At 48.4% G+C, this 19,399-nt stretch overlaps 1 protein-coding gene across 1 annotated transcript in view; it reads left to right on the plus strand.

Moving 5' to 3' along the window:
- SEC14L5 (SEC14 like lipid binding 5) overlaps positions 1-19,399 on the plus strand; it is a 63,414-nt gene that overhangs the window by 17,328 nt on the left and 26,687 nt on the right. Inside the window, exons 3-6 of the mRNA XM_023225795.1 lie at positions 14,134-14,283; positions 14,735-14,866; positions 17,370-17,498; positions 18,421-18,613. Coding sequence (XP_023081563.1) covers positions 14,134-14,283; positions 14,735-14,866; positions 17,370-17,498; positions 18,421-18,613 — 604 coding nt within the window. The remainder of the gene's footprint in view (positions 1-14,133; positions 14,284-14,734; positions 14,867-17,369; positions 17,499-18,420; positions 18,614-19,399) is intronic.

The raw sequence follows: 19,399 nt of genomic DNA on the forward strand, positions 1-19,399 counted from the left end.
TGCATCCTCATATATATATATATATATATATATATTATATATATGTATATATTTGAGATGGCATCTCACTCTGTCACCCAGGCTGGAGTGCAGTGCTGTGATCTCGGCTTAATGCAACTTCTGCCTCCTAGATTCAAGCGATTCTCCTGCCTCAGCCTCCTGAGTAGCTGGGATTACAGGTGTGTGCCACCGTGCCCAGCTAATTTTTGCATTTTTAGTAAATATGGGGTTTCACCATGTTGGCCAGGCTGGTCTCAAACTCCTGATCTCAAGTAATCTGCCCCCCTCAGCCTCCCAAAGTCCTGGGATTAGAGGTGTGAGCCACCACACCCACCTTGCATCCTCATATCTTACCTCTCACTTATAAGTGAGAACATATGCTATTTGGTTTTCCATTCCTGAGTTACTTCATTTAGAATAATGACCTCCAGCTCCATCCAAGTTGCTGCAAAAGACATTATTTTGTTCCTTTTTGTGGCTGAGTAGTATACCACGGTGTATATATACCGTGTTTTAAACCCACTTGTTGGTTGATGGGCGTTTAGGTTGGCTCCATATTTTTGCAATTGTGAACTGTGCTGCTATAAACATACATGTGTATGTGTCTTTTTCACATAATGACTTATTTTCCTTTGGGTAGATGCCCATATTTCAATTTTTTTTTTTTTTTTTTTTGAGATGGAGTCTCGCTCTGTCGCCCAGGCTGGAGTGCAGTGGCCGGATCTCAGCTCACTGCAAGCTCCGCCTCCCGGGTTTATGCCATTCTCCTGCCTCAGCCTCCCAAGTAGCTGGGACTGCAGGCGCCCGCCACCTCGCCCGGCTAGTTTTTTTGTATTTTTTAGTAGAGACGGGGTTTCACCGTGTTAGCCAGGATGGTCTCGATCTCCTGACCTCGTGATCCGCCCGTCTCGGCCTCCCAAAGTGCTGGGATTACAGGCTTGAGCCATCGCGCCCGGCCATATTTCAGTTTTTTAAAAAAAGAGTTGGGGGAGGTGAGCAGATTGATATCACATGTGTGCTGTGGTCCCCTAGATTTGCATGGGGAAGGAAGGGGGTTGACAGGGAGACTCCTGAAGAGTATGACAGGGGAGGGGGGCACCTTACTCAGTGGCTGCATAGTGGCCAGGGCCCCAAATCAGGTCTGCAGAATAGAAAAGGGAAGGGAAAGCATCGGGCTGGAAGATGTTGGTGCAGTTGGGATATTCTTTCTGCGTTCTTAATGGACGTTTTGGGGTAAGTGGCATTCCAGCTTCCTTTGAATTTGGATGAGGAAGAGCAGGAAGGAAGGAAAGAAGGAGGGGAGGAGGGATCATCTGTTAAGTGATTAGCAGAAATAGCTTTTTGTACTTTATAGAATCTCACTCATTTTTAAAATTTAAATTTATTTAACAAATGGCGATGTAGAATGAACCATGTGCCACGCACTGCTCTAAGGACATTACATGAGCTGACTCCTTTATTCCTCTAACAAATAGCAAAGTAGCTACTTTTTTTACTCCCCCCCCCACTTTTTTTTTTTGAGACGGAGTCTTGCTCTGTCGCCCAGGCTGGAGTGCAGTGGCCGGATCTCAGCTCACTGCAAGCTCCACCTTCTGGGTTTATGCCATTCTCCTGCCTCAGCCTCCCGAGTAGCTGGGACTACAGGCACCCGCCACCTCGCCCGGCTAGTTTTTTTTTTTTTTTGTATTTTTTAGTAGAGACGGGGTTTCACCGTGTTAGCCAGGATGGTCTCGATCTCCTGACCTCGTGATCCGCCCGTCTCAGTCTCCCAAAGTGCTGGGATTACAGGTGTGAGCCACCGCGCCTGGCTTTTACTCCCCCTTTTATACACAAACGAATTAAGGTACTGAGAACTTGGTGACTTTTTCACACAGCTGATGAGAGGCAAAGCAGAGATCCCAATCCAGAGCCCAGAGCCCACTCTCTTAAGGGCGGTGCTATGCTGTTGTTCATTCATTCACCCTGTAAATGTCTATTGAGTGTCGACTATGTGCGAGGCATTTTGCAAATCACTGCAAATTCAGGGATGTTGGGAACTGATGACCCTACTTTAGCAGTTGTGATGCCTGAAGGAGTGAAACAGGCCACCTGACTGCTGGTTGGGAGGTTCTATGATTATTCCACTTTACAGATGAGAGAGGGGTTACCCAGCCTGGAATTGGGCAAGTCTGGGTGGGAATTCAGGGCTATTTAGCTTGAGCCTCCCATCTCCACACGCTAATTGTGTCAATATGGATTTTGCAGGTGGGGACCCATAAGAGGCAGCCCTGACTGGTCCCTACCTGCCCCACTGTGGCCCTGCAGCTGTGGGCTCTGGGCTTTGAACCATCTCCTTTTCTGAGCAGGCAGGCTTGGATGTCCTCTCCAGCCACCTGGCAGAAGGGCTGTAACTGAATCCTTCTGTGGCCTTGTGTCCCTGAGAGCGCCAAACCATGTGTTTGTTTAGCAGGGAGAGGCTCAGGTCTCATTTGTGGGTGGTCAAGCCAACTTTAGGGACAGGAGTTAGCAGCTGAGGCTCTTAGGCAGGGACAAAACTACTGGTGTGAGCTGGTTTCCAACACAGAAAGGTCCTGTGAGCTGTTTGATCCTCTAGGACCCTGGAAGGTACCAAAGGCACGGGGCCAGGGCCTGTTTGGTCTCTGCCAGGGCCTTTCCCAGGGTAGGGTGCCCGAGGCCCACAGTTTCTCAAGGGTCACAGCAATGTCTAACAAGGAAAGAAAATAAACGTAATAATTCCATAATACAAAAAGAAACAAAAAGTCACCAGGCACGGTGGCTCATGCCTGTAATCCCAGCGCTTTGGGAGGCTGAGGCAGACAGATCACTTGAGATCAGGAGGTCGAGACCAGCCTGGCCAACATGGTGAAACCCCATCTCTACTAAAAATACAGAAATCAATCGGGCATGTTGGTGGGTGCCTGTAATTCCAGGTATTTGGGAGGCTGAGGCAGGAGAATCTCTTGAACCCAGGAGGCGGAGGTTGCAGTGAGCTGACATCGTGCCATTGCCCTCAAGCCTAGGCAAAAGAGTGACACTCCATCTCAAAAAAAAAAAAAAAAAAAAAAACCTGCAGAGTTAAAATGAACACATGTTGAATTAAATGCCTACCAAGGGCAACTTCATGCCAGGCTGTCGTCTGGACCTCAACTGTGATGAGCTCCTGTATATGAAAATCACAGAAAGTGGATGCATTTTAATATGTGTGATGTAATTGCCACGGGTAGGGCCCAGGACCTGCGAAGGCCTCACAACCATCCTGTGAAGAGAGGTGCTCTATAATCTTCCGGGGCTCCCTGGTCCCTTCTAGGTAAGATCCCTATCCACTTGGCAGGCAGGCATTTGAATTTTATTCAGCCAGTGTTTTTATTTTATTTTATTTTATTTTATTATTTTTTTTGAGACAGAGTCTCGCTCTGTGGCCCAGGCTGAAGTGCGGTGGCCGGATCTCAGCTCACTGCAAGCTCCGCCTCCCGGATTCACGCCATTCTCCTGCCTCAGCCTCCCGAGTAGCTGGGACTACAGGCGCCTGCCACCTCGCCCAGCTAGTTTTTTTTTTTTTAGTAGAGATGGGGTTTCACCGTGTTAGCCAGGATGGTCTCGATCTCCTGACCTCGTGATCCACCCGTCTCGGCCTCCCAAAGTGCTGGGATTACAGGCTTAAGCCACCGCGCCCGGCCTTATTTTATTTTATTTATGAATTATTATTATTATTTTTTTGAGATGGAGTCTCTGTTGCCCAGGCTGGAGTACAGTGGCATGATCTCAGCTCACTGCCACCTCCTCCTCTCAGGTTCATGCCATTCTCCTGCCTTAGCCTCCTGAGTAGCTGGGATTACAGGTGCACATCACCGCACCCGGCTAATTTTTTGTATTTTTAGTAGAGAGGGTTTCACCATGTTGTCCAGGCTTGTCTTGAATTCCTGGCCTCAAGTAATCCACCTGCCTCGGCCTCCCAAAGTGCTGGGATAATAGGTGTGAGCCACTGTGCACGGCCTTTATTTTATTTTTTAAAGAAACAAGATCTTTCTCTGTCACTCGGGCTGGAGTGCAGTGGCATAATCATAGCTCACTGCAGCCCTGACCTTCTGTGCTCAAGCTATTCTCCCACCTCAGCCACCCGAGTAGCTGGGACTACAGGTGTGTGCCACCACACTTGCGCAATTTTCTTATTTTTAAAATTTATTTATTTATTTTTGAGATGGAGTCTCACTCTGTCGCCCAGGTTGGAGTGCAGTGGCGCAGTCTTGGCTCACTGCAAGCTCCACCTCCGGGGTTCACGCCATTCTCCTGCCTCAGCTTCCCGAGTAGCTGGGACTACAGGCGCCCGCCACCATGCCCAGCTAATTTTTTGTATTTTTAGTAGAGACGGGGTTTCACTGTGTTAGCCAGGATGGTCTCGATCCCCTGACCTCGTGATCCGCCTGCCTCGGCCTTCCAAAGTGCTGGAATTACAGGCGTGAGCCACCGCGTCCGGCTAATTTTAGGTAGAGATGAGGTCTCACTATTTTGCTCAGGCTGGCCTCGAACTCCTGGGCTGAAATAATCCTCCTGCCTTGGCATCCCAAAGTGCTCGGATTCCAGGTGTGAGCCACTGCACCTGACCTCAGCCAGTGTATTTTAATATCGTCTCCAAGTCAGATGCAGGAAGGGAATCTCCGGGCAAAGAGGCTGGACCCTCAGAGGTGCCCACGGTCAAGCTGGGGAGACAGACACATTTTCAAATACATGGGGGACTGTCTGAGGAACAAGGGCAGAGGAGGGTCAGAACTAGGTTGAGCGTGAACTGAGGGTATGAACCAGGCTTCCGTCCTGTGTGGGAGTGTCTTGGGTGTAGGGCTCTCCTTCAGAGATCAAGGCACTATTTGGTGCTAGAAGCATACAATGCGCCAACCCCATGGTCTGACTGCAAGGGTGTCCAATCGCAGCTTGATCCCTCACAAGCTGTGTGACTATGGGCAAGTGACTTAAACTCTCTGAGTTTTGGCTTCTCCATCTGTCAGACGGGGAGGATGAGCACTACCTACTTCTTCGGGAGCAGCACACGGTACGCAGTGAGCCCAGTGTACGCCTCGGCTATTGCTGTCACTGCAATGATGATTAGGCTTGGGCAGCTGAAAATTGTCCGAATGTGTCCTTTTGGTAGTCACCGGCACCTTGTGGTCATCCAAAATTAAAGGAAAGTTTTCTGCCTGACCAGCCACCCGCTATAAACATTCACCCCAGGAGAAGGCAAGGCAGTTCTCCCGGGGCCTGGAGACGCCTGGAGACGAGGCATTCATTGTCCCTGGACAGCCCTTGGGCTGAGACGAGCTGCTTTTCTTGCTCCTGTGGTCATTTTCCCTGCAACAGGAGGGTGAGCTTTGGAAGCACCAGGCAGAATGTGAGGCTGGTTTCTGCTGAGGTCCCTCCATCCCCTTCCCTGCATCCCCTTCTCTGCCATCCAGGGTGGTGAACCTCCTTCTCAAGCCCCACCAGCCCCATCCTCAGCCTACCCCGATCCTCACTTCTCCAGGTTCCCTGCTTTGCAAGTTGCAGGCCAGCGGGACTCAGCATTTCCAAACCACCAATAGTTGTGACGTAGCCAGAGATTCTGAAGCAGGAAAGGGTGGTTCAGGGTTGGCGTCTAGGTCAGACAGGCTCACGCACCAATCCCACCACTCTCCAGCCATGTGCTGTGCTGGGCAAGTCACTCCGTCTTCCCGAGCCTCAACTTGCTCATCTGTAAAATGGGCAAATACTAGTTCCCATCTCACCAGGGCCTTGTGAGGATGAAGCGAGGCAGTTAACACTTTATAAAGTCCTTAACAACAGTGTCCGACAATCGTGAAAGTCCTCTGATGCTGGACAACTGGCTCTGGGATGGATGTCTTCCAGAAGGAGCCTCAGCTCGGGTGTCCCCCCACGATATGTGGTTCTGTCACTGGATACTGGGAGAAGTACCTTCCTTCCCTTTCAAAGTCAGAGAAAGTCGTGCCCAAGCAGACCAGCCTCCCCCTCTGCGCCTGTTATCTGGGGGCTCCAGACCAGGCCTTTCTAACAAGAGGTTTGTTAGGATGGGAAGTGAGTCAGGAACTCTGGCCCTTGATTGGCTGCGTGTACTGAGTCTATGGCTTTATCCGCTCCCTGACACCCTCCTTGGGGCTGTTTGGGCCAAGTGCATGTTATTTTCTTCTTTGCTTGTTAGCACTGTTAGCCCCGAGGGTATGCTGCGGATCAAGCCCGGCACAGGTATGAGGGTATGCTTTGGAAAAGCAGGTGATCCTCCTTCACAAGTTTCCTGTTACAAGGCATGATAAACGCTCTCACAGAAATAAAGGGTAAAAGGAAGAAGAACTGAGGAAGAGGCAGTCGTGCATTGGAGGGGCAGGGAGGGTGTCCTAGGAAGAAGGACCAGCATGGATGAGGGCCTGAAGCCTGAATGTCTCCTTGGCCCAAATCCAGGCCTCCTACCCCTCCAGAAAGCCCCATGACTCATGCCTCCTGTCCCCTTCACTGTCAAGGAAATTGATCAGCATTCCAAGCATCTGGAACAGCAAGTGCAAAGTTCCCAGGGCAGGGACACGCTTGATGTATTATTGTTCTAAACACAGCAAGGCTGGCTGGCTGGAGCCAGATAAGGGGGCTGGAATGGGAGATGGGTGGGTAGGGCAGATCACACAGGGCCTGAGGACCATCATAAAGAGTGCAGGGTTTATTCTCGGCATCAAGGCCTATTCTTTTTTGTTGTTGTTGTTGAGATGGAGTCTCCCTCTGCCGCCCACGTTGGAGTGCGGTGGTGAGATCTCTGCTTACTGCAATCTCCGCCTCCAGGGTTCAAGCAATCCTCCCACTTCAGCCTCCCTAGTAGCTGGGATTACAGGCATGCACCAGCACGCCTGGCTAATTTTTTTTGTGTGTGTGTTTTTAGAAGAGATGGGGTTTCACCATGTTGACCAGGCTGGTCTTGAACTCCTGATCTCAAATGATCCATCCACCTCAGCCTCCCAAAGTGCCGGGATTACAGACGTAAGCCACCTCACCTGGCCTCTTCAAGGCCTGTTCTGAGTATATCCTTTCCCGAAACCATTTTGTTTGGGGAACAGGAGGGAGACAGCAGTAGAAGGAAGGGGAGAAGCTCAGGGCTGGTGTGGCCGCTGCCTGGCAGGATTCTGAAGGACAGGGTGGAAAAGGGAGATGTGACTGCTTGGCTCGGGGGGACAGTGCCTGGCTCTGTTTCTGAGCTGCCCATGAGAACAAGCCCTGCTGCTGAGCAAACGGTTCCTCGAGGGAGTGGGGCGCTGGGCCCAAATGGGATTCAAATCCAGGTTCACCATCCCATGCTGTGTGACTTTGGGTAAATGAGTGAGCCTCTCTGGGCAAGTACATGAGACATATATACGCATTTTCCAAACGATGAAACAGGCCCAGAGAAAGGAAGGGGCTTGCCTGGTTGGAAGGAAGTGGAGCTGGGCTTCCAATCAGGCGGCCTGAACCCCTCCAGCCTCCACTGGCTTTACTCTGCGCTCTGTCCTCCGTGGGGAGATGATTTCCTTTGAAAGTGGGTCCAGCGTGGCTGAGATCTATAGGGCAGACACAGTTCTCAGGGGGGCTCCCTCGCCAGCTCGCTGAGCCCAGACCCCAGGATCCCCATGGTGCATTCTCTGGGCGAATGAGGCCTCCCGATTCCAACGTGGATGTGTTTGTCCCAGCAACTGACTTGGAGATACGGCAGGAGGCAGCTCTGTCCTCCTGGCCCCTGGTGGAGGACAGGCTGGCGGGCCTAGCCCGGCCTGGGGTGACACCAAGGGCTCCTGGGCATGTATCCGTTTCTTCCTCGGCCCCCCTCCCCCTGCTTCTCTTCCTGGGAGCCAGGAGGGAAGGGGGAGGAGATATCTGTCCTCAGATGCCGGCACTATTTTTGGAGCCTGCGTTGAACCCAATTCCGGGGCACGTGGGCTGTGACAGGCGCTAGGAGCAGATCCCGCTGGAATAAGGAATAAGGTCAGCCACAGATGCTGGGATATGCCCCCACCACCCTGACCCTGGCCCTTCTAGAACTGGGCACAGACTCTTGCCCTCCCTGAGCACAGGTTCATGGGCTTGGGGGCCCCTCCCAGGTACTTTCACCCAGCTCTGCACCCCCGCCTGGCAGGACCTCCGCCCACACAGAAGCAAGTAGCCCCAGCACAGAGGCTGGGGCTGACCTGAAGTGGCTCTCAGGACAGTGAGGGCCCTTCCCTTTGGAGGGCACAGGTGCATGGAATCCAGCTTAACCTCCTGTGCTGGTGACCAAATCCTGTCTGAGACACTCGGAGAGGCTGTGGAGGAAATAATCCCGGCCATCCCTTCTCCAGCACCCACAGCAGTTTGCTCAGTTCTCAGGACGTCTCTGTGCAACAGGGCACTGAGAGGTTAAGTAACCCACCCAGAGTCACACAGCTTGTAAGTGGTAGAGCTGGGATTTGCACCCAGGCAGGGCTTGAGTCTGTGCTGTCAGTCAGGGTGAGACCGTCTAACGGCTCATAGGAAGGACATTGCTGAATATTTATGTTAACATATACATAAAAAAACACATAGTAGATATATTCATATATAAAATAAGCTCCTTATTTAAACCATCCATATATTTATTTATTTATTTTTATTTTGAGATGGAGCCTGGCGCTGTTGCCCAGAGCAATGTCAGTGGCTCTATCTCGACTTACTGTAACCTCCACCTCCTGAATTCAAAAGATTCTCCTGCCTCAGCCTCCTGAGTAGCTGTGATTAGAAGCATGTGCCATCATGCCCAGTTAATTTTTTTTTTTTTTTTTTTGCTATTTTTTAATAGAGACAGGGTTTCATCATGTTAGCCAGGCTGGTCTCAAACTCCTGACCTCAAATGATCTGCCTGCCTTGGCCTCCCAAAGTGTTGGGATTACAGGCATGAGCCACCGTGCCTGGCATACCCATATATTTATATATGGCATATATTATGTATCCATATATAAAAAAATATATTTACATGTGTACATTTATATATATATATTATATATTTATAGATATGTATAGATATGATCTATATTTGTATACTATCTATATTTATAAAATTATAGTATATTATATAGAACACTCTATATTTACATTGTGTGTAGAAAGATACGCACACTAAATAATTGTGTATATTTATATTAACACATATTCACATATCTTTATTTATACATTTAAATAATATATGTATTCATGTGGCCAGGCGTGGTGGCTCATACCTGTAATCCCAGCGCTTTGGGGGGCCGAGGTGGGTGGATCACCTGAAGTCAGGAGTTCCAGACCAGCCTGACCAACATGGTGAAACCCCATCTCTACTAGAAGTACAAAAATTAGCTGGGTTTGATGGCATGTGCCTGTAATCCCAGCTACTTGGGAGGCTGAGGCAGGATAATCACTTGAACCTGGGAGGCAGAGGTTGCAGTGAGCCGAGATCACGCCATTGCACTCCAGCCTGGGCGACAAAAGCAAAACTCCATCTCAATAAATAAATAAATAGTATATGTATACATGTGGATTCATATGTGTGTATGTGTATATATAAACACATACACGTGGAGAAAGACACCTTTTTAAAATAAACAGTTCTATTAAGATACAATTCACAGGCCAGGCGCGGTGGCTCAAGCCTGTAATCCCAGCACTTTGGGAGGCCGAGACGGGCGGATCACGAGGTCAGGAGATCGAGACCATCCTGGCTAACACGGTGAAACCCCGTCTCTACTAAAAATACAAAAAACTAGCCGGGCGAGGTGGTGGGCGCCTGTAGTCCCAGCTACTCCGGAGGCTGAGGCAGGAGAATGGCGTAAACCCGGGAGGCGGAGCTTGCAGTGAGCTGAGATCCGGCCACAGCACTCCAGCCCAGGCGACAGAGCAAGATTCCGTCTCAAAAAAAAAAAAAGATACAATTCACATGTCATACAACTCATGCATTTGCAGCACACAATTCAGTGGCTTTCAGTAGATTCATAGTATTGTGCAAACTTCACCTCAATCAGCTTTAGAATAGTCTCATTACCTCAAAAAGAAGCTCTGTCTGCCTTAACCGTCAACCCTCAACACCCCCACCATCTCTTTCCTCACCACTCCTGGCCCCCGGCAGCCATTAATCTATTTTCTGTCTCTCTCTATTTGCCCATTCTGGACATTTCACATAAATGGATTCATGCAATATATGGTCTTTTGTAATTGGCTACTTGCACTCAGCATAATGTTTTCAAAGTTCACCCATGTCGTAGCATGAATCAGTACCTTATTCCTTTTTAAGGCTGTATAATATTCCATTTTATGGCTAGACCACCATTGATTCATTCACTCATTCATTGATAGACATTTGGGTTATTTCCACTTTGCCTATTATGAATAATGTTGCTATAAATACTTGTATTTCTTTTGTGTGTGGATTTATGTTTTCATTTCTCTTGGGTACATACCTATGAGTGGAATTGCTGGATCATATGGTAACTCTGTGTTTAATTGTTTGAAGAACTGCCAAACTATTTTCCAAAGGGGTTGTACCATATTACACACACATGGGAGGGTTTGGAGGCTTCAGTTTCTCCACATCCTCACCAGCACTGGCTATTCTTATGTCTTTTAAAAGTTATTATAGTCATCCTCGTGGATGTGAAGTGGTATTTCATTGTGGTTTTGATTTGCGTTTCCTTAGTGACTAATGATGCTGAACACAGTTTCATTTGCTTTTTTGTGTTGGTATATTTTCCTTGGGGAAAAGTCTGTTCAGATCTTCTGCCATTTTAAAATGGAGTCATCTCTTTATTGTTGAATTCTAACACTTGTTTATATATTCTAGATGCAAGTCCCCCATCTTCTACACACACAAGCACACATATGTATGTGTGTATAATTTGCAAAAAATTTTCTCCCGTTCTCAGGGCTACCATTTCACTTTCTTGCTTGTATCCTTCGAAACACAAAAATTTTAAAATTTGATGATATCCAGTTTATTTTTTCTTTTATTGTTTGTGCTTTTGGTGCCATAAGTAAGAAACCATTGCTTAATCCAAGTTCATAAAGATTTATTCCTATGTTTTCTTCTAAGAGTTTCGTAGTTTTTAAAAAATCCTTTAAAAAGTTATTATTATTATTATTATTATTATTATTATTATTATTTTTTGAGACGGAGTCTGGCTCTGTCACCCAGGCTGGAATGCAGTGGCCGGATCTCAGCTCACTGCAAGCTCCGCCTCCCGGGTTTACGCCATTCTCCTGCCTCAGCCTCCCGAATAGCTGGGACTACAGGCGCCCGCCACGTCGCCCGGCTAGTTTTTTGTATTTTTTTAGTAGAGACGGGGTTTCACTGTGTTAGCCAGGATGGTATCGATCTCCTGACCTCGTCCATCTCGGCCTCCCAAAGTGCTGGGATTACAGGCTTGAGCCACCACGCCCGGCCTGTTATTATTATTTTATTTGTATATTTTTTTGAGATGGAGTTTTGCTCTTGTCACCCAGGCTGGAGTGCAATGGTACAATCTTGGCTCACTGCAACCTCCACCTCCCGGGTTCAAGCAATTCTCTTGCCTCAGCCTCCCAAGTAGCTGGGATTACAGGTGAATGCTACTACGCCCAGCTAATTTTTTTGTATTTTTAGTAGAGACGGGGTTTCACCATATTGACCAGGCTGGTCTCTAACTCTTGACCTCTGGTGATCCACCCGCCTCGACCCTGCAAGATTCTGGGCGTGAGCCACCACGCCCGGCTCCAACTTCACTCTGTTGCATGTGTATATCCGATTATCCCAGCACCATTTGCTGAAGAGATTATTCTTTCCTCATCAGGTTGTCTTGACACCTTTGTAAAAAATCAGTTGATGATAAATGTAAGGGTTTATTTCTGGATGCTAAATTCTTTTCCATTGAGCTGTATGTCTACCCTTATGCCAGTATCACACTGTTTTGATTACCGTAGCCTGACATGATATCTCTATATAGATATGATATATATATTTATATACATACTATCTATATTTATAAAATTATATAGAAACGCTCTATATTTACATTGTGTGTAGATAGATATGTGCACAGTCTATAAAAATGTATTATTTTTTCTTTTATTGTTGAATAGCTTGATGTTGCTATAAATATTTGTGTATAATTTTTGTGTGTGGACTTATGTTTTCATTTATCTTGGGTATATACCTAGGATTGGAATTGCTGGATCATAAGTAATTCTATGTTTAACTGTTTGAAGAACTGCCAAGTCATTTTGCAAAGGGGTTGTACCATATCACATTCACATGACGGGGTTTGGGGGTTTCAGTTTCTCCACATCCTCACCAACATGTGCTGTTATGTCTTTTTTTTTTGAGAAAGAGTTTCACTCTTGTCATCCAGACTGGAGCGCAATGGTGCGATCTCAGCTCACTGAACCCTCTGCTTCCTGGGTTCAAGCAATTCTCCTGCCTCAGCTTCCCGAGTAGCTGGGATTACAGGTACCTGCCACCACACCCAGCTACTTTTTGTATTTTCAGTAGAGACGGGGTTTCACTATGTTGGCCAGGCTGGTCTTGAACTCCTGACCTTAGGTGATCCACCTGCCTTGGCCTCCCAAAGTGCTGGGATTACACACGTGAGCCACCACACTTGGCCTGCTACCATGTCTTTTAAAGTAAATCAGGAAATATGATTTCTCTAATTTTGCTCTTTTGCTTTCTTTTCTTTTCTTTTTTTTTTTTAATAGTGTCTTTTATTTTTTCTTTTCTTTTCTTTTCTTTTCTTTCTTTTTTTTTTTTTTTTGAGACGGAGTCTCACTCTGTCGCCCAGGCTGGAGTGCAGTGGCCAGATCTCAGCTCACTGCAAGCTCCGCCTCCTGGGTTTACGCCATTCTCCTGCCTCAGCCTCCCAAGTAGCTGGGACGACAGGCGCCTGCCACCACGCCCGGCTAGTTTTTTGTATTTTTAAAACAGAGACGGGGTTTCACCGTGTTAGCCAGGATGGTCTCCATCTCCTGACCACGTGATCCACCCATCTCGGCCTCCCAAAGTGCTGGGATTACAGGCTTGAGCCACGGACCTGGCCTTTGCTCTTTTTCAAGATTGCTTTTGGTTATCTTCGGTCTGTTGCATTTCCATGTGAATTTTAGGATAAGCTTGTCAATTTCTGTAAAGAAGTCAGCAGGGATGTGGATATGGTGTTGAATCTGTAGACCAGTTGGGGAATATTGCCATCTTAACAATGTTAAGTCTTCTGTTTCATGAATATGGGATGCCTTTCCATTTATTTAGCTCTTTAATTTTTTTCAGCAATGTTCTGTAGTGTTCGGCATACACATTTTACATTTCTTTTTGTTACATATATTCCTAAGTATTTTATTCTTTTTGATGTGGTTGTAAATAGAATTTTTTCATTTTATTCTCAGTTAGTACATAGAAATACTCATTGTTAGTACATAGAAATACAACTGAGTTTTCTACATTGGTTTTATATCCTGAAACCTTGCTGAACTCATTGATTAGTTCCAATCTTTTCGTGTGTGCTGTGTGGATGCTTTAGGATTTTCTATACAAATAATCATATCATCTGCAAATACAGATGGTTTTACTTCTTCCTTTCCAAGGGGATGGCTTTTATTTCTTTTACTTATTTAGAACCTCCAGCACAAGGTCGAATGGACACGAAGAATGCACATTCCTAGCTTGTTCCTAATTTTGGGGGAAAGCACTCAGTCTTTCACCAGGGATGTTAACTGTGGCTTTTAGCAGATGGCTTTATCAGGCGGAGGAAGTGCCCTTCTATTCCTAGTTTATTGATTTTTTTTTTTTTTTTAATCATGAAGGGGTGCTGGATTTTTCTCAAATGCTTTTCCTGAGAAATACCTTATTTTAAAATGTCCCCGGAGTCCCTGTGCTTCCTTCTGAGGGCAAAAACTCAAATGCAGAGGCAAAAACTTATTTGCCAAATCATTGTCCAGGCTCTGCTGTGTCGGGTTCTAACAGGTGCTAGCTGGTGGAATGAGTGTTGGTAACGACTGCAAAATCCCTGCCCCTTCCAGCGGCCAGGGCTGCCTTTCAAGTCTGATAAGTGACACAGCAGATAAGGAGGTCGCGCTGGGTGGGGGAGTCCCTCTGCCCCCCAGGGGCAGCGCTCACTGCCGCTCTGCCCCCAGGCCTACGAGAAGCGCTTCCCCACCTGCCCGCAGATCCCAGTCTTCTTGGGCAGCGAGGTCCTGCGCGAGTCCCGCAGCCCGGACGGGGCTGTGCACGTGGTGGAGCGGAGCTGCAGGCTGCGCGTGGACGCCCCGCGGCTGCTGCGGAAGGTGGGCGGCCCTGGGGCTGTGGGGCGGAGGAGGGGACCTGTCGCGGGGGTACGGGAGGGCTGGGCGCGGGAGCTGGGGACCAGGGCGGCGGGGGCCAGGAGGAGTGAGGGTGTGTGAGTTGATGTTCGGATGGAGGTTCCAGGATGAGGGTGGCGGAACCCTGGTCGGGGAACCAGGGCCCAGGAGGGGCGAGGGCTGGAAGGCTGTGCTGGGAAGCAGGGGGAACTGGGCGGGGTTCGCGGGCCCAGGGCCGGAGCTGGGTGGTGGAGATGGGTGGGCGGCAGGGTGGAAGTCGGAGGTTGGGGTCCTGGGTCCGAGCTGGGTGGGCGGTGGTGCAAGGGACCTGGGCCTCAGGGCAGGGGGTGACTGGGGCCGACCCGCCCGACTCTCTCCATTCCTGTGTGCTTCATGCCCCCCACCCACCCCCGCCCCCCCGCCCCTTCCCGTGCAGATCGCAGGTGTTGAGCACGTGGTCTTCGTGCAGACAAACATCTTGAACTGGAAGGAGAGGACGCTCCTCATCGAAGCGCACAATGAGACCTTCGCCAACCGCGTGGTGGTGAACGAGCACTGCAGCTACACGGTAAGCCCAGGCCGCCCTCAGTGTCCACGCCCAGAACCCACCTGCGTCCAACACCCATTTGCCCCTGGGACCCACCTGCCCCCTGCACCCACCTGTGCCCAGAGCTGTGTCCTCACATTCCTTGAGCCTCTGCCCAGCCATCCCTCCTGCCGCATTGTCAGGTAAGATGCAGGATGCTTGGTTGCCTTTGCAGTTCGGAAGAACAACCCATAAATTTTTTTAGTACGTCTCAAATATTGCTTGGGATATACTTATACTCAAATGTTATTTGTTGTTTATCTGAAATTCAAACGTGGCTGGACATCCTGCGTTTTATCTGCTAAATCTGACAACTCTATCCCCTCCCTCCTTTCCTTCCTCCTTTCATGAAACTATGCCTAAGTTTCCTTACGTGTGAAATGGGCTTAATAATCATGCCTACCACATAGGTTGATGTAGGATTAAATGAACGAAAATACACAAACCCTTTAGACCAGTGCCTGGCACATATTAAGTTCTATGTAAATGTTACCTTTGAATATAATTAATAATAATTATTATTATTCTCTTATATGTACTGGTCGAGCACCTACTGTGTGCCAGGCACCCTGCCAAATGCTGAGCATGCAGCAGTGGACCAGGCTGCCTGACCACTGCCCTCATGGAGGGTCCACTCCAGTGGAACAAAACGGAATCAGGGTGTATGCATTTGTCGCAGCTGAGGCTGGATCCAGCAGGGAGATGTGTGGGAGTCAGAGGAAGTGGTGGGGACACTGAAGCTGAGTGCTAAAGGATGAGAGAAGCTGCCTATGGAGGGCTGGGAACAGCATTTTGGGGGTGGGAACAGCATGAGTGAGGTCTGCCAAGGTGAGGCCATGGGGGCTAGATCTTGATGATTTTAGAGGCTGGAATGAGGCACCTGCAGGCATTCACCGATGGGACCCAGTTCTGCCACTTTCTTGCTGAGTGACAATGGGCCGCACCATCTGTATCTGTAAAATGGGGACATTGGCAGATCCTGCCTTGTTGGGTCGTTTCCACAATGATAACTCCAGGATAGCAATGATAGACCACTGTACGTGGTTTTTTCTTTTTCTTTTTCTTTCTTTTCTTTTTTTTTTTGAGAAAGAGTCTTGCTCTGTGGCCCAGGCTGGAGTGCACTGGCACAATCTTGGCTCACTGCAACCTCCGCCTCCTTGTTAAAAGGATTCTCGTGCCTCAGATTCCCATGTAGGTGAGATTACAGGCATGCGCCACCGCATCCGGCAAATTTTTATGTTTTTAGTAGAGATAGGGTTTCTCCGTGTTGGCCAGGCTATTCTCAAACTCCTGGCTTCAAGTGATTCATCCATCTTGGCCTCCCAAAGTGCTGGGATTACAGACGTGAGCCACCGTGCCCGGCCCCATTGCCTTTCTCTCTATGCCTCCAGCTCCACTTGGGCCCTCCAGAAGCTTGGGCTCAGGGTGTTTAGATCCACTGGGGTGGGGCGAGCAACAGTTGTTGAAACCCCTCTTAGCGTCTGTGGTGTTTCTCAGAATGAGTTCTATCAATAGCTGAGTCAGCAGCACCTGGGCTGCTTGTGAAATGCAGATTCCTGGGCCCCAACCTGGAAGTGTCTAGGGGCAGGCCCAGGAATCTGCATATTTTAACAGACTCCCTGGTAATGTTTCTGCCCACAGACATTTGAGGAGGACTAGGTCTGGGTCCATAAAGGAGCTCTGCCAATGAAGTTTTCTTTTTGCAAACATACAGATCTATAAATATTTATTGATATATAAGGATGTGTAATATATCTTTATATAGGTAACATAATATATAACTATTTTTAAAATCTAAATTTTATGTATATTGATATATAATTTATATATTTATGGATTATATAAATGATACACTGAACACGTGTATTTATTTTATTTTATTATTATTATTTATTTTTGGAGAGGGAGTCTTGCTCTGTTACCCAGGTTGGAGTGCAGTGGCATGATCTCAGCTCACTGCAACCTCCACCTCCCAGGTTCAAGCAATTCTCCTGCTTCGGCCTCCCGAGTAGCTGGGATTACAGGCATCCACCACCATCTCCACCTTATTTTTGGATTTTTAGTAGAGACAGAATTTCACCATCTTGGCCAGGCTGGTCTCAAACTCCTGATCTCAACTGATTCACCCGCCTTGGGCTCCCAAAGTGCTGGGATTACAGGTGTGAGCCACCACGCCCGACCTAAACATATGTATTTCTAACTAATTTTCTATGTATGTGTATAATATTGAAAGGGCAGGGCTGCGGATTTGAGACCCACATTCTCCCGGCTTCTCATGAGAAGGCTTTTTGTTCCCTGACAGTTTGAACTTTGCATCCTTCTCTGGGTTGGGGCCCCTTGGTCCTGCTACCCCCTCCAGGGTTGCCAGGCTTGATCTGCTGTCCACCGCAGGCTCTGCCTGGGCCCAGGTCAGCAGGAGAGCCCTAGGGGAGGGCAGGGTGTCCCCAACACTGAGTCCCTGGCATGGCCCCTGCCTGGCTTTCAGGTCCACCCTGAGAATGAAGACTGGACTTGCTTCGAGCAGTCTGCCTCACTGGACATCCGGTCCTTCTTTGGCTTTGAAAATGCCTTGGAGAAGATCGCCATGAAGCAGTACACCGCCAACGTCAAGAGGGTAAGGGGTGGGTTGTGTTAGTTACTGCAGGAAGGTGCACACACCTGCTCTGCCATCACCAGCCGCGTGACACCTGGCAAGACCCTTACCCTTCCTGGGCCTCTTATCTGTTAAATGGGTACTCTAGTAATGACCAAATCACCACAAGATGATGGATGGAAAGTAACTGGTCTGTAACAGGGGCACCCTAATCCTTGCTCTGGCACCATGAGACGTCCAGGATTATGTGGTGAATTTTCTGAACACCAGCTAACTCTGTGGTGCTTTTTTTTTTTTTTTTTTTAAGATAAAATGATCATTGCTTGCTTTTAAAGACCTCAATCCATCCCTGAGTAAAGACCTATTCTTGTGATAAAACAGATGAAATTAACTTTAATAAAAAAATTTATCCCATGTGTTACCGACATAAAACGTATTACTCCGAGGTGGGAGGATCAATTGAGCCCAGGAATTACAGAGCAGTCTAGGAAATATAGTGGACTCCATCTCTAAAAAAATAAAATAAAATAAATTAGCTGGATGTGGTGGTGAGTGCCTACAGTCCCAGCTGCTCAGGAGGCTGAAGCAGGAGGATCTCTTGATCCTGGGAGGTTGAGGCTGCAGTGTGCTGAGATGGTACCACTGCACTCCAGCCTGGGCAACACAGCAAGACACTGTCTCAAAAAAAATAAACAAAAACAACCCCCAACCCAAAAAACTTATTACTGAGCTATTTTGCATTCTTTGTTTGGTACCAAGCCTTGGAAATCAGGTGGGCGTTGGACACTCGCAGCATTTTTCCATCCCGACTGGACACATCCAGCTGCTCAATAGCCACGTGTCATGAGACCTGAGCCAGTTGGGGGTGACTCCCTGAGGTGACCCGGTAACCCCCCTCCATCCTGCCCCATGCTCATGTGTCTTGGGTCTCTCTGGCTTCCAGGGGAAGGAGGTGATTGAGCATTACCTGAATGAGCTCATCTCCCAGGGTACCTCGCACATTCCCCGCTGGACGCCTGCCCCGGTCCGTGAGGAGGATGCCCGCAACCAGGCTGGACCGAGGGACCCCGGCTCCATGGAGGCCCACGGGCCCGGTAGCGCCCTGGGCCCCACTCTGGAGGCGGTCAGTATGGACGGTAGGTGGTGCAGCCCAGGCCAGTCAGCCCCAGGAGGCTGCTGCAGGTCCTTTTGCTCCATGGGGGCTCTGGGCGTGTTGGGGAGAATTGCTTCCCATCCCCCTGGGAATGGGTCTGGATCTTGGAACAACACAGCCTCCTGCCTCCACTGACTGCTTCTCCCTCTCTCCATCCTGGTCCAACAGCAGAACCCATTCGTGTCTTGTCTTTGTTTGTTTGTTTTTTGAAACAGAATCCCCCTCTGTCGCCCAGGCTGGAGTGCAGTGGCGCGATCTCGGTTCACTGCAACCTCTGCCTCCTGGGTTCAAACGATTCTCCTGCCTCCGCCTCCCAAGTAGCTGGGGTTACAGGCAGCTGCCACCACGCTCAGCCAATTTTTTGTATTTTTAGTAGAGATAGGATTTCACCATGTTGGCCAGCCTGGTCTCAAATTCCTGAGCTCAAGTGATCCGCCTGCCTTGACGTCCCAAAGTGCTGGGATTACAGGCATAAGCCATTGCGCCTGGCAAAAACTCATTTATTTCTAGATCAGGAATTAACCTCTGGTGCCTTGACATTGCCTCTTTCTCTGGTTTTACTATTTACTAACTTACCAATTATTACGAATTTACTAATTATTACAATTGCTATTGCTGTTTTAAATTATATGAGTAATGCATGATCATGGTAGAAGAAAATTCAAACTGCTTGGAAGGTGTAAGAAGTAAGATTCTTTTCCTCTCCCTAGAGGCTAACAATGGTCTTGTGTTTCTATGTCCTGGAACTGTTGAGGTGTATATATGGACA

The sequence above is a fragment of the Piliocolobus tephrosceles genome, chromosome 17, assembly GCF_002776525.5.
Source record: "Piliocolobus tephrosceles isolate RC106 chromosome 17, ASM277652v3, whole genome shotgun sequence".
NCBI classification, from domain to species: Eukaryota; Metazoa; Chordata; class Mammalia; order Primates; family Cercopithecidae; genus Piliocolobus; species Piliocolobus tephrosceles.